Source organism: Panthera leo, chromosome D4, assembly GCF_018350215.1.
Source record: "Panthera leo isolate Ple1 chromosome D4, P.leo_Ple1_pat1.1, whole genome shotgun sequence".
Lineage (NCBI taxonomy): Eukaryota > Metazoa > Chordata > Mammalia > Carnivora > Felidae > Panthera > Panthera leo.
The window spans coordinates 471,454-484,311 of NC_056691.1; the positions used below are offsets into that span (position 1 = coordinate 471,454).

Below are 12,858 nucleotides of genomic sequence, written 5' to 3' on the forward strand. Positions count from 1 at the left end.
ATGATTAGTGATAGAAAATTACCCTACTGACACAATCTGGTTGTTTCTTGCCAACATTACTAATAAAACTCTAAGAATTAAAATTTCAATGATAAAACAAATGAGGCAAAATGTATAGATCAACAATAGATGAATTTGGGTAAAGGGTTACTATATATTTTTTGTACTCTTCCTATTCTTGAAACACTTCTATCTGTTCTAGGTTTTAAATGATTTCCACATAAAAAGTTTAAAAAGTTTTTAAAAAGGCAATTATTGGGCTGGCCTATTTGTCCCCACTGGTTTGAGACACAGGCATGAAATTTAACCAATAAACAAAATGAATTATATTTCTTGTGAAATTTGCTTCTATGGGAATACTTCTTCTTCCTGTAACAAATTTAGTATCCTCCCAGTATGAAGTTTATGGCATTTTAAGAAAATGATGTATTTGGGGGCACCTGGGTGGCTCAGTCGCTTGAGCACCTGACTTCAGCTCAGGTCATGATCTCACGGTTTTTGAGTTTGAGCCCCGCATCGGGCTCTAGGCTCTCAGTTCATAGCCTGGAGCCTGCTTCAGATTCTGTGTCTCCCTCTCTTTCTGCTCCTCCCCCACTCACACTCTGTCTCTCAAAAAATGAATAAATGTTAAAAAAAAATTTTTTAAAGAAAATGATGTATTTGAAAAGAAAATTTGATGTATTAAGAAATGATTTAATTCTTCTCCATTGTCTATGATGTCCAGTAAGATACAACTCATGGACAAAGACTTTTTGACATACAGCAATTCTGTAGGATAATTTACAATTGGTTCAAACTTACATGAGAAGCCTTTCTCATTTTCAGAAAATACACAATTTCACTCATGCACAAATACTGAATACTGAAAACTGATTTCTGAATGAAGATATTTTCACACAAAGTGCATTAATTTTGTCTACTTCCAGCAGACATTTTATGATTTCTACGTGGTTCTTCAAGGAATTGCTTTTATAGGTTTCTCTCTCCAAAATGAGTTTCCGGGAAACAATAAGCTTTTGGCCTGTTATTTCTCTCATGTGTGAATTTGCTGACGTTCAGAAAGCTGACTTTCCAGCAGATGATTTTTCTGGTTATTGTATACATAAGGTTTCTCTCCAGCATGAATTCTCTGTTATGTAATGAAGTAATGATTTGTGAATGAAGCTCTACTCACATTTACTAAGAAAACTACTCTCTCCTGTGAATCATCTGATATATAAATGTTGGTTTGCGTTAAAGTTTTCTTACATCTACTGAATTCACAGAATAAGATTCCTTTTAAAAATTAAAGTACACTGCTAATTGAATTTACATTGTAAACCTTTTTTAAAAGTTCCGCTGTAAATACAAATGAACTACATGATAGTTCTGGCATAAAAAGCTATGTCCAATTCACACTACTCTCCTTCTTGCACATGCATCCAATCTATACTATCCTTGGAGTTCCATCTAAGGAAGAGTTAGCTCCCCCCATTCCACCCAGAACTGTTGCATCATCCATTCCCCAATTTCCAGCGCCCCTTCAAATATGTGGAGGCCCACCAAAGGAAGTCTTCCTTTCTCCTAGATGTTACCATGTTGACAGAAGGTAACATATCTTCTTTTTTTGGCTTAGTAATGTAGAATTGTTGTATGTATGTATGTATTTATAAAGTTTATTTTGAGAGACACAGAGAGAGAGAGAGAGAGAGAGAGAGGAGGAGGGACAGAGAGGGAGAGGGAGAGAAGAGAGAATTCCATAGGCTCTGTACTGATTATGCAGAGCCTGATATGGGGCTCAAGTTCACAAACCATGAGATCATGACCTGAGCCAAAACCAAGAGTTGGACACTAACTGACTGAGCCACCCAGGTGCCCACATTTTTTAAAAATGTGCCTGGGAATAAAAAGGTTGAGAATCACTATCTCAGTGATCCTTCTAAATTAGTCTTTAAAATCCTTATTTTCAAACCCCTGGGCTCATACACCAGCCTTCATTAACTTAATTTCCTATTCATTACCCAAAGGAAAAAAGCCACACTATTAAAAAAGAAACATGACAGTCTCAATCTCCTTTTGCCAAAGATTGGCAGCTACCATAATAAAATCTGATACCACCACAGTCAGTTTTCTCTTAGGTTTCAAAGTTTACAAAATCTTCAACAAAACAGTAAATGCCTTAACTTTTAGCCACAAAAATAGGAAACAATGTCACAAATCAGTGCATTTTCACTTTTAAATTAGCTTGGAAAATTCTGGTAATTTAAAAAATATATTTCTGGACTCCACACTCCTTAGAAAGGAACAGCTATTGGGGTGCCTGGGTGGCTCAGTCTGTTAAGCGTCCAACTTCGGCTCAGGTCATGATCTCACCATTTGTGAGTTTAACCCCACTCAGGCTCTGTGCTGACAGCGGGGAGCCTGGAGCCTGCTTCGGATTCTGTCTCCCTCTCTCTACCCCTGCCCCGCCTCCACTCTGTCTCTCTCAAAAATAAATAAACATTAAAAAAAAAACTTTAAAAGAAAGGAACAGCTATCTCAGGGCATTGAAAACTTCTGCTAATGATTAGACAGAGCAGGTAGTACAGACAAGTACTTCCTTTGAGAACTAAAAATGGTGGAAGAAAATATTAAATATACTTAATTTTGTGATGGCACTGGAGAGCTACCAAGAAGTGAGAAAATACAGGAAGAGGATTAGAGATAAGACATAACCTCTGGAGTCTGGGACTATTAAAAAGAGGTGTTTGCTAATTTTTAAAGCAAATACCGAAGAAGAGAGGTTAAGAAAGTTTTTAACAAATTTATGGACCTAATGGGACAAATACTAAAATTAAGTTCCTTCACAGAATGAGGCACCTAGAAAATCTCCCCAAGTCCTACATCTCTAGGGTGAAAAACACCAGACAAGCCTTCCCTGGGACTGGAGCCCAGTCTCACACTCTCAGTACAAGACTGGACGAAGACAGGCAGGGGTGCTTATGCTCTTGCCTAGTCCTACCTGTTAGAGTCAAAGGCAAATCTTCTCTGGAAGATGATACCATCCAGACCACTTCAGTGTCTCTGCAGTGCCTAATATATAGTGCCTGGTAGCTGATTTAAAATTACCAGGTATAGGGGGAAACAAGCATTACCAAAATCTGAAACCACGAATGGAAAAAGTTTTACAGAGGGTCTAAATAGTGGGGCAATCTCTAGACAAACCAGAGGAAGACATGAAGCAAAAGCATACTTTGTATAGATAGCAGCAAGAAATTTCCCAAAAGGTAAAGAAAAAAACCACCAAGCTACAGATTAAAAAAAAAAAAAAAAAACACACAGCAAACCCCAAACAAGCACACAGAAAATCACACCTAGGCATGCCACTGTGAACTGCTGGCAGCCGAAGATAAGACAAATTTTGAAGGAGGGAGAGAAAAGGGGAAAAAAGCACATTATCTTCAAAGGTACTTACATTGAAAGCTTATTTTCAAAAAAAAAAAAAAAAAGGAAAACATATATGGATTAATATAAATGAACATGGACTCAAATGACTGACCACATCAACTACACACAAAATCCAAGTGCATGACATTAATACCATGTAAACCAAGAGGGAAATAAAGGAGCTAATGTTCTAGCTCCTCACCTCATCTGGAAAGTAGAGAAGGGACTCATTTATTTTAGCCTTCAATGAGTGAAGTATGCATACAGTATTAACATCTGATGCAGTAAATTTTAAGGCAAAAAAGAACATCAGTAGCAATAAAAACAGACATTTCACAATAATTAAGTTTCAATTAACCAGAAAGAGTATAACAACTCTAAATCTGAATGTATGTAAAAACAAAGACTCAAAATATAAGAAAAAAATGGGTTGATCTACAGGAGAGACAAATTCACAAATATTCTGGAAGATGAAACACTGCTTTTAGAATCAGTTAGAAAAAAAAAGATTTTAAAAAGTCTGTAAGAATACAGAGGGTCTGCAAACACAATGGGATTAATTTGTAGACACTGGGAGGGGACAGAGGATTACTCTTCCGAAAGTACAACCCTGTCTTCTTAGAAAACAAACTCAAATGTGAACAGTAGTGTCCCATAGTCACCTGGCACGTAATGGACATGCAGAGAATGTACCAACAAAACTTCCATGGAAGGAAAGAATTCTAGGTTTTGAAACCCATTTTCTTAATTTGTCTCTTTTCCAAACAGAAATTTAAAAAAATATAGACTTCTGTGGATGAGGCTGACAGTCCAAAGTGCTGACCTCTGGATCTGTGACCTGAGTCCCATGGCCTCAGGGCCAGTCCTGAGGTGACAAGTAAGGAGTCTGTGGGGCTGCTGTCTACCTCATTGGTCACTCTGGGGACACAGCTGGGATAACTTTATGCCTCTTGGGTGTGAGTTACCTAGGCCATGGCAGGGAATTAATAAATACAGGAACATATTGGTTAATAACTAAAGAGGCCTATGAATATTCAAGTAGGCCTGTGGTTCTGATTACCAATCTCAAAGTCAAATAAAAAAAGTGTTTATCCAAATTTCCACACACTAATAGATACTATAAATAATAAATAAGAGTGGCTTCTTCCAAAAGGGGGGAAAAAGTCCTTTGTGTCTTTAATGTCAATTTTCACAAAAAACCTCTGGCTTCTCTTCATTATAGACCTGAACTGTCTATACTTTTGCCTTGATTTCAGTGCCCTTGGACAATGAAAAAAATTTTTTAGCTCTCTGCTCATTAAGAACTTCCTTTAGTCAATATCGAATATTTTTGCTACCCAGGGCGTGAGAAGCTCAACAACCCTGAACTTATGAAGCTGCTTCTCCACAACATGAAACAAGAAAGACTAAGTCCTCTCCTTGCAGATTTGCTATTATTTCCAGGGGCCTGACAATTCCAGTACCTGTCTGGTAACTAAGTGTGGCCATCACACATCGCTTAAACTCTTCCTCCCAAGTATCTCCCGCAAACGTGTAGCTGGACATCAGCTCTGTAATCCAGGCATTCCTACTTCTGACCAGAGGTAAGGTGGCTTTGGTTACCTCCTGCTTCTTAGTCCCATGGTAGCCTCTCATTCCTTGGTATCCCCACACCATGATTGTGGCAGTGGACATGCTACTTCCCCAGTGTCAGATTTCTGATGTATCCTGAGCTGTGGCCTCCAGTTTAAGGCTTTCTTAAAGTCACTGCCTTTATAGGTCTTTTGTTTAGTATGAATTTTCTGGTGTTTAATAAGATTTGATCTGATAGTGAAGGCTTTTCCACACTCAGCACATATAAATGGTTTCTCTCCCGTGTGAATTCGATGATGCTCATGGAGTTGTGACTTCTTAATGAAGGCCTTCCCACAGTCACTGCATCCATAGGGTTTCTCTCCAGTATGAATTCTCCGATGCCGATTTAAGTGTGATTTCTGGATGAAGGACTTCCCACATTCAGTACAAATATAGGGTTTCTCTCCTGTATGAATCCTCTGATGCATAATTAGTGTTGATTTTCTGGCAAAAGCTTTCCCACATTCGCTGCACTCATAGTGTCTCTCTCCAGTATGAGATTGCTGATGTATATGGAGGCCCGACTTCCGAGTGAAGGCTTTTCCACAGTCACTACATTTATAGGGTTTCTCCCCAGTATGAATTTTCTGGTGCGTAAACAGATTCGATCTGTCAGTGAAGGCCTTTCCACACTCAGCACATCTGTAGGGTTTCTCTCCTGTGTGAATTTGCTGATGCACATGGAGTTGTGACTTCTTAGTAAAGGATTTCCCACAGTCACTGCATTCATAAGGCTTTTCTCCAGTGTGAATTCTCTCATGTGTAATAAAATGTGACTTATGGAAGAAGGCCTTTCCACATTCAGTGCAAACATAAGGTTTTTCTCCTCTGTGAATTCTCTGATGCATACTTAGTGTTGACTTCTGGATGAAGGCTTTCCCACACTCAGTGCATTCATAATGTCTCTCTCCAGTGTGGCATTTCTGATGTATCCTGAGCCGTGACTTCCACGTGAATGATTTTCCACAATCACTGCATTTATAGGGTTTCTCTCCAGTATGAATTTTTTGGTGTTTGATGAGATTTGACCTGTCAGTAAAGGCCTTCGCACATTCGGTACATATGTAAGGTCTCTCTCCAGTATGAATTTTCTGGTGTATAATGAGATTTGTCTTGTGAGTGAAGACCTTCCCACATTCTGTACATATAAAGGGATTCTCTCCTGTGTGAATTCTCTGATGCACATGGAGTTGTGACTTCTTTATAAAGGATCTTCCACAGTCACTGCATTCGTAAGGTTTCTCTCCAGTATGAATTCTCTCATGTGTAATAAAATGTGACTTCCGTATAAAGGCTTTCCCACATTCGGTACATACATAGGGCTTTTCTCCCGTATGGATTTTCTGATGCATACTTAGTGTTGATTTCCTTGTGAAGGCTTTTCCACATTCAGTACATTCAAAGTGCTTCTCTCCAGTATAATTTTTTTTATGTATATTGAGGTTTGAATTCTGAGAAACATTTTTCCCACATTCACTGTATTCATAGGGTTTTTCTCCAATATGAATCCCCTGGCATCTGAACAGATCTGACTTCTGGATGAAGGCTTTTCCATATTCACTGCATTTACAGTGATTCTCCTCGGTGTGAGTTTCCTCATGACTTGACTTGAGGCAAAAGTCCTCCTCATATTCAGTGCATCTATAGGGTTTCTCTCCTGTAGAAGCCTTCTGAGGTACAGCAAGTTGGGGCTTCTGAGTGAAGACTGTCTCATATTTGCTGCATTCATGCTGTTTCTCCTCAGTATAGATACTTTGATGTGCAAAGAGGTGTGACCCCTGGGTGAAAATTTTTACAGAATCAGAAAATAAATTGAGATTCTTCCCAGTATGAATTTTGTGATGTTGAATGAGAGCTTGCTTATGACTCAGAAGTTTCTTACACTGATTATATTCACAACCATTCATTTCTGTATGAGAATTCATAGGAGTGAAAATATTACCATATCCAATAATCTTATCAAGATTTTCTACTGCATTGTTTCTATAATTACATAAGCTTACAATAGGCTTCAAACTCCTTCCAAATGAGTCATAGTTCTGGAGCCTTTTTCTTGCAGGAACAAGGTATGTGTTTACATGATCAGTTTTCCCAGTGTCCTTATATTCACAGTCTCTCTCATTAGCTACTGTTTCCTTGTCAACAAAGGCGACATGACTTACACTTTTGTTCTGGTAGTCCTCACATCTCTCCGTCTGTTTGTCATCTTGCCACAATTCTTCTAAAATGGAATAATATGGGTCATCTCTTGTAAAGAGATTAATTCTCTCAAACCGTACTGAAACTTCTTCAGACGTTCCCTGCTGTAAAGTTTCAAAACCAATATCCCCATCTAAAAAAGAAGGAAAAAATAAAACACACAAAGAAGAGTTAAGAACATAGAAGGGATAATATATACAGGTGATTTAGGGTGAATACAGAGAACTGTGAGAAGCTTATATAAATTTAACAAATATGTATGCAAATATATAAAACATAAATAATACAGGATTTGTAATAGATTTATATGTGGGACAGCAGTAAAATGAACCCTTACAGTACATTTACTAAACAAGCAGTGGCAGCTAGATGTGCCAGGCACCGTCCTAAGTTCTATACTACCTCACGTAATCATCACACCCTTTCGTGCTTGGTGTCACCCTTGTCTTTATTTTACAGACGAGGAAACTGAGCCACAGAAGAGTCAGGTAACTTGCCCAAATCAAATGTTTAGTGACTGGAGAAGAGGAGCCTCAAACTGAAGCCATGTCAGCTCCATGTACATTAGCAGAAATACGCAGTAAGGTGTCAGAGGGGCAAAGTGACAAACTATGTGGCTTAAAAGAAACGTATGGGTCTAGCTTCTTATCATCCTCATTATTCTTATCCTATTATTCTAGTTATCCTTCATCCACTAATCTCCCACTTTCTCTTTCCCTATTAATCACTGTGCCCTAAACACCAATTTATTTATGCACAGTGAAACTACTGCAGCTTCAGTCATTCTGACTTAGCCAAATGGCAAAAAATATCTATGATTCGATTCTTTGTTCTGGTTTGGGGTGCAGAGATACATGCACTCAACAGGAGGCATATAACAGCAGACAGGGGTGGCTTTCTGAAGCAGGGCCTGAAAGCTGTCAATCAAAACCTGTCCTCTTCCTTTCTTTGGTTTACAAACCCACTGAGAGAAGAATTTGTCATGTGTTAGATAATAGGCAGTAACGTCAGTTGGGATCCATATACCTATGACAGGATAAACGTGGTGTTTTGAACAATGAAATCTATTAGTAGTACCTAAGATGAACTAGTAAAAAAATATGGAGGTAGCACATCCAAGTAAGGTTAGAATAAACTTAAAGGCTTGAAGAAATATAGACATGGTTTTGAGTAAGAGGAGGAGGGCATCTAAGTGATATTTTCTAAAACAGAAAAGTTAGTAAAAAGAGCAGAAAGAATTATTTGAGAAGATGTATCACAGGGAAAGTAAAGAACCACAATAGAACATGATGAAATTTTGAAAGGTGAGCTATCTACTCTTAGCATGCTGCACTGGACCTGCTCTTCCTTCATATAAGCGGCCACCAGATGGACCCTTAAATGCAAAAGCCATCAGTCATTCCCCTGAGTATTCTATACAAGGGCCAATGCTTGCTTGAGACACACAATCAACAGTGACAGCATTAAGATTCGTTTCCCTGAGCCGAGCCTAGTGATGATCACAATTTATGCTGGAATTGAGACCCTTAATTTCAATCTGAGACACACAACTGTCTCTAAATGGCAATTTTAACTTTCAACTTGGGTTGGTTATACATATGACAGAGGCTCATAGGACTCAGTAAATGTAGCATAAAGCAGCAAAGTTCTAAGTATGTAGTCACCAGCAGGCAGGTGAAACTGATAGCAAAAGAGAAAAAAAAAAAAAAAAGACCCCTTTGGCACTGGTGATCATCTTGACATCCTGCTCACTGCACCAACTGTTAAGCTGCCTGCAAAGAAAGGATGGACCCCCACCCCAAATTTGGTTCAGATGTCAAGACTGAGGATGCAATACACACACCAACAAGGTATGAACAGGTTCATTACTTAGCACAAGCAGTCAGGCTGACCACTCCTGTGCAGCTTCCCACCAGCACTGAGGGAGAGAGCACCTGTGCTTTCTTGTAGATTTGCCCAGATGTGGGGCAGAAGGCAAGGAGAGAGGGGTGAGGCTTAGGAGATGTCAGCAGTCAGACATCAAAAATGAAGTCAGATGTGACACCTAAAGCACAAGCCACAAAACCAAAATCAACAAGTGTAATTGTATCAAACTTAAAAGATTCTGTGTTCACAGTAAAAGAAACCAACAACAAAATGAAAGGAAAGCATACAGAATGGGAGAAGATATTTGCAACCATGTATCCAATAAGAGGTTAAAATCCAAAATAGATTAAAAAAAACCCGTAAGACTCACTAGCAAAAAACCAAATAACCTAATTAAAAAATGGGCAAAGGACAAGAATATTCTATCTAGCAAGGCTGTCATTCAGAATAGAAGGAGAGGGGGTGCCTGGGTGGCTCAGGTCATGATCTCAAAGCTCATGAGTTCAAGCCCTGCATCAGGCTCTGTGCTGACAGCTCAGAGCCTGGAGCCTGCTTCAGATTCTGTGTCTCCAGCTCTCTTTGCCTCTCCCCTGCTTGTTCTCTCTCTCGTTATTTCCCTCTCACTTTCTCACTTTCTCTCTCTCTCTCTCTCTCTCAAAAAGATAAACATTAAAAAAATTAAGAAAAAAAAAGAATAGACGGAGAGATAAAGAGTTTCCCAGGCAAACAAACTTAAAGGAGTTCGTGACCACTAAACCAGCCTCGCAAGAGATCCTAAGGGGTACTCTGTGAGTGGAAAGGAAACACCAAAAGTGATAAAGACAAGAAAGGAACAGAAAAATCTGTAGAAACAACAAAACAAGTAATAAAATGGCACTAAATACATATCTACCAATAATTACTCTGAATGTAAATGGATTAAACGCTCAACTGAAGATACAGGATGTCAGAATGGATAAAAAAATAAGACCCTACAAGAGACTTGTTTTAGACGTAAAGATAGCTGCAGATTGAAAGTGAGGGATAGAGAAACATTTCCCATGCAAATGGACCTCAAAAGAAAGCCACAGTAGCAATATTGTTATCAGACAAACTAGATTTCAAACCAAGGGCACTATATCATCATAAAGGGGCCTATCCAACAAGATCTAACAATTGTAAATATTTATGTCCCCAACATGCGGGCACCCAAATACATAACACAATAACAAAAGTAAAGGAACTCACTGATAATGATACCATAATAGTAGGGGACCCTAACACCCCACCTACAGAAAGGGACAGGTATCTAAGCAGAAAATCAACCAGTAAGCAATGGCTTTAAATTTTTTTTTTCTTTCAACGTTTTTTATTTATTTTTGGGACAGAGAGAGACAGAGCATGAACGGGGGAGGGGCAGAGAGAGAGGGAGACACAGAATCTGAAACAGGCTCCAGGCTCCGAGCCATCAGCCCAGAGCCTGACGCGGGGCTCGAACTCACAGACCGCGAGATCGTGACCTGGCTGAAGTCGGACGCTTAACCAACTGCGCCACCCAGGCGCCCCAAGTAAGCAATGGCTTTAAATGACACACTGGACCAGATGGACTTAACAGATATATTCAGAACATTTCATCCTAAAGCAGCAGAATACATACAGTTCTTCTCAAGTACATATGGAACATTATCCAGAATAAATCACATTTTAAAATACGTGGAAACAAATGAAAATGAAACACGATGGTCCAAAACCTTTGTGATGCAGCAAAGGTGGTCCTAAAAGCAAAGTATATACCAATACAGACCTCCCTCAAGAAGAAAAATCTCAAATACACAACCTAACTTTACACCTAATGGAGCTAGAAAAAGAACAACAAGCAAAGTCTAAAGCCAGCAGAAGAAAGGAAATAATAAATATTAGAGCAGAAATTATATAGAAACAAACAAACAAACAAAAAAGACGATACAATGGATCAATAAAACTAGGAGAGGGGCGCCTGGGTGGCGCAGTCGGTTAAGCGTCCGACTTCAGCCAGGTCACGATCTCACGGTCCGTGAGTTCGAGCCCCGCGTCAGGCTCTGGGCTGATGGCTCGGAGCCTGGAGCCTGTTTCCGATTCTGTGTCTCCCTCTCTCTCTGCCCCTCCCCCGTTCATGCTCTGTCTCTCTCTGTCCCAAAAATAAATAAACGTTGAAAAAAAAAAAAAAATTTAACAAAAAACTAGGAGCTGGTTCTGTAAAAAAAAATTAATAAAACTGATAAACCCCAAGCCAGACTTATCAAAAAGAAAAGAGAGAGGAGTCAAATAAATAAAATCACAAATAAAAGAAGAGAAATAACAACTAACACCAAAGAAATACAATTACAAGAGATTATGAAAAACTATATGCCAACAAATCGGACAACCTGGAAGAAAAGGATAAATTCCTAGAAACATAAACCACTATAACTGAAACAGGAAGAAACAGAAAACTTACACAGACCTACAGCCAACAAAGAAACTGAGTCAGTAATCAAAAAACTCACAACAAACAAAAGTCCAGGGCCTGATGGCTTCACAGGGGACTTTTTTTTTTTTTTTAAGTTTAAGGGGAAAGTGGGTGATGGGCACTGAGGAGGGCACCTGTTGGGATGAGCACTGGGTGTTGTATGGAAACCAATTTGACAATATATGTAATATTTAAAAAATTCTCTCTCTCCTCTTCTGCCCCTCCCCCACTTGTGTTTTCTCTCTTTCTCTCTCTCTCTCTCTCTCTCTCTCAAAAAAAAAAAATATATGACAGGCTGACTGGTACATGAAAAGATGCTCACTCATCATCAGGGGAATGTGAATTAAAACCACAATGCAAGGGGCACCTGGGTGGCTCAGTCGATTGAGCATCCGACTTCGGCTGAGGTCATGATCTCACAGTCCGTGAGTTCGAGCCCTGCATCAGGCTCTGTGCTGACAGCTGAGAGCCTACAGCCTGCCTCGGATTCTGTGTCTCCCTCTCTCTCTGCCCCTCCCCTGCTCATGCTCTGTCTCTCTCTCTCAAAAATAAATAAAAACATTAAAAAAAACCACACACACACACAATGCAATATCACTTCATGCCTGTTGGAATTTCCATCATCAAAAAGACAAGAGATTACAAATGCTGGCACAGATGTGGAGAAGAGGGAGCCCTTGTGTACTGTTGGCAAGAGTATAAACTGGTACAGCCACTGTGGAAAACAGTACAGAGGATCATCAAAAAATTAAAAATAGAACTGTCATCTGATCCAGCAATTACACTTCTGGGAATATATCCAAAGGAAACAAAAACACTCATACAAAAACATATCTGCAACCCGATATTCCCTGCAGCAATATTTACAATAGTCAAGACATGGAAACAAGTGTCCTAAGTGTCCATTGATGAATGAATGGATAAGGGTGTAGCGTACATATACAACAGAATATTATTCAGCCATAAAAAAATGAGGAAATCCAACCATTCGCAACTACGTGGATGGATCTGAAAGCACTACGCTAAGATAAGTGACAGAAAGATAAACACTACATAAGTGATAATCTCACTTACACGTGGAATCGAAAAAAACCTAAATTTATAGAAAGGAAATCAGACTTGTGGTTACCAGAGGCAGAAGGTAGGAGAAGGGGACTGGAGGAAGGTGGTCAAAAGATACAAAACTCCAGTTATAAGCACCAAGGACATGATGCACAGTATGGAGACTAGAGCTAACATTCCTATACAGCATGTAGGAAAGTTGTTGAGAGTGATCCTGAGTTCTCATCACAAAGAAAAAACAATTC

The 12,858-nt window shown here is 39.2% G+C and overlaps 1 protein-coding gene across 3 annotated transcripts in view; it reads right to left on the reverse strand.

The window, feature by feature from the left end:
• Nucleotides 1-2,454: 2,454 nt before the first annotated feature.
• The window catches only part of ZNF484 (zinc finger protein 484), a 33,899-nt gene continuing 23,495 nt past the window's right edge, over nt 2,455-12,858 (reverse strand). For 2 of the 3 annotated variants that reach the window (XM_042913199.1, XM_042913200.1), the window contains exon 5: nt 2,455-7,351. In XM_042913199.1, coding sequence (XP_042769133.1) covers nt 5,037-7,351 — 2,315 coding nt within the window. In that variant the 3' untranslated portion in view covers nt 2,455-5,036. The remainder of the gene's footprint in view (nt 7,352-12,858) is intronic. The other variant, XM_042913201.1, reaches the window with a different exon arrangement.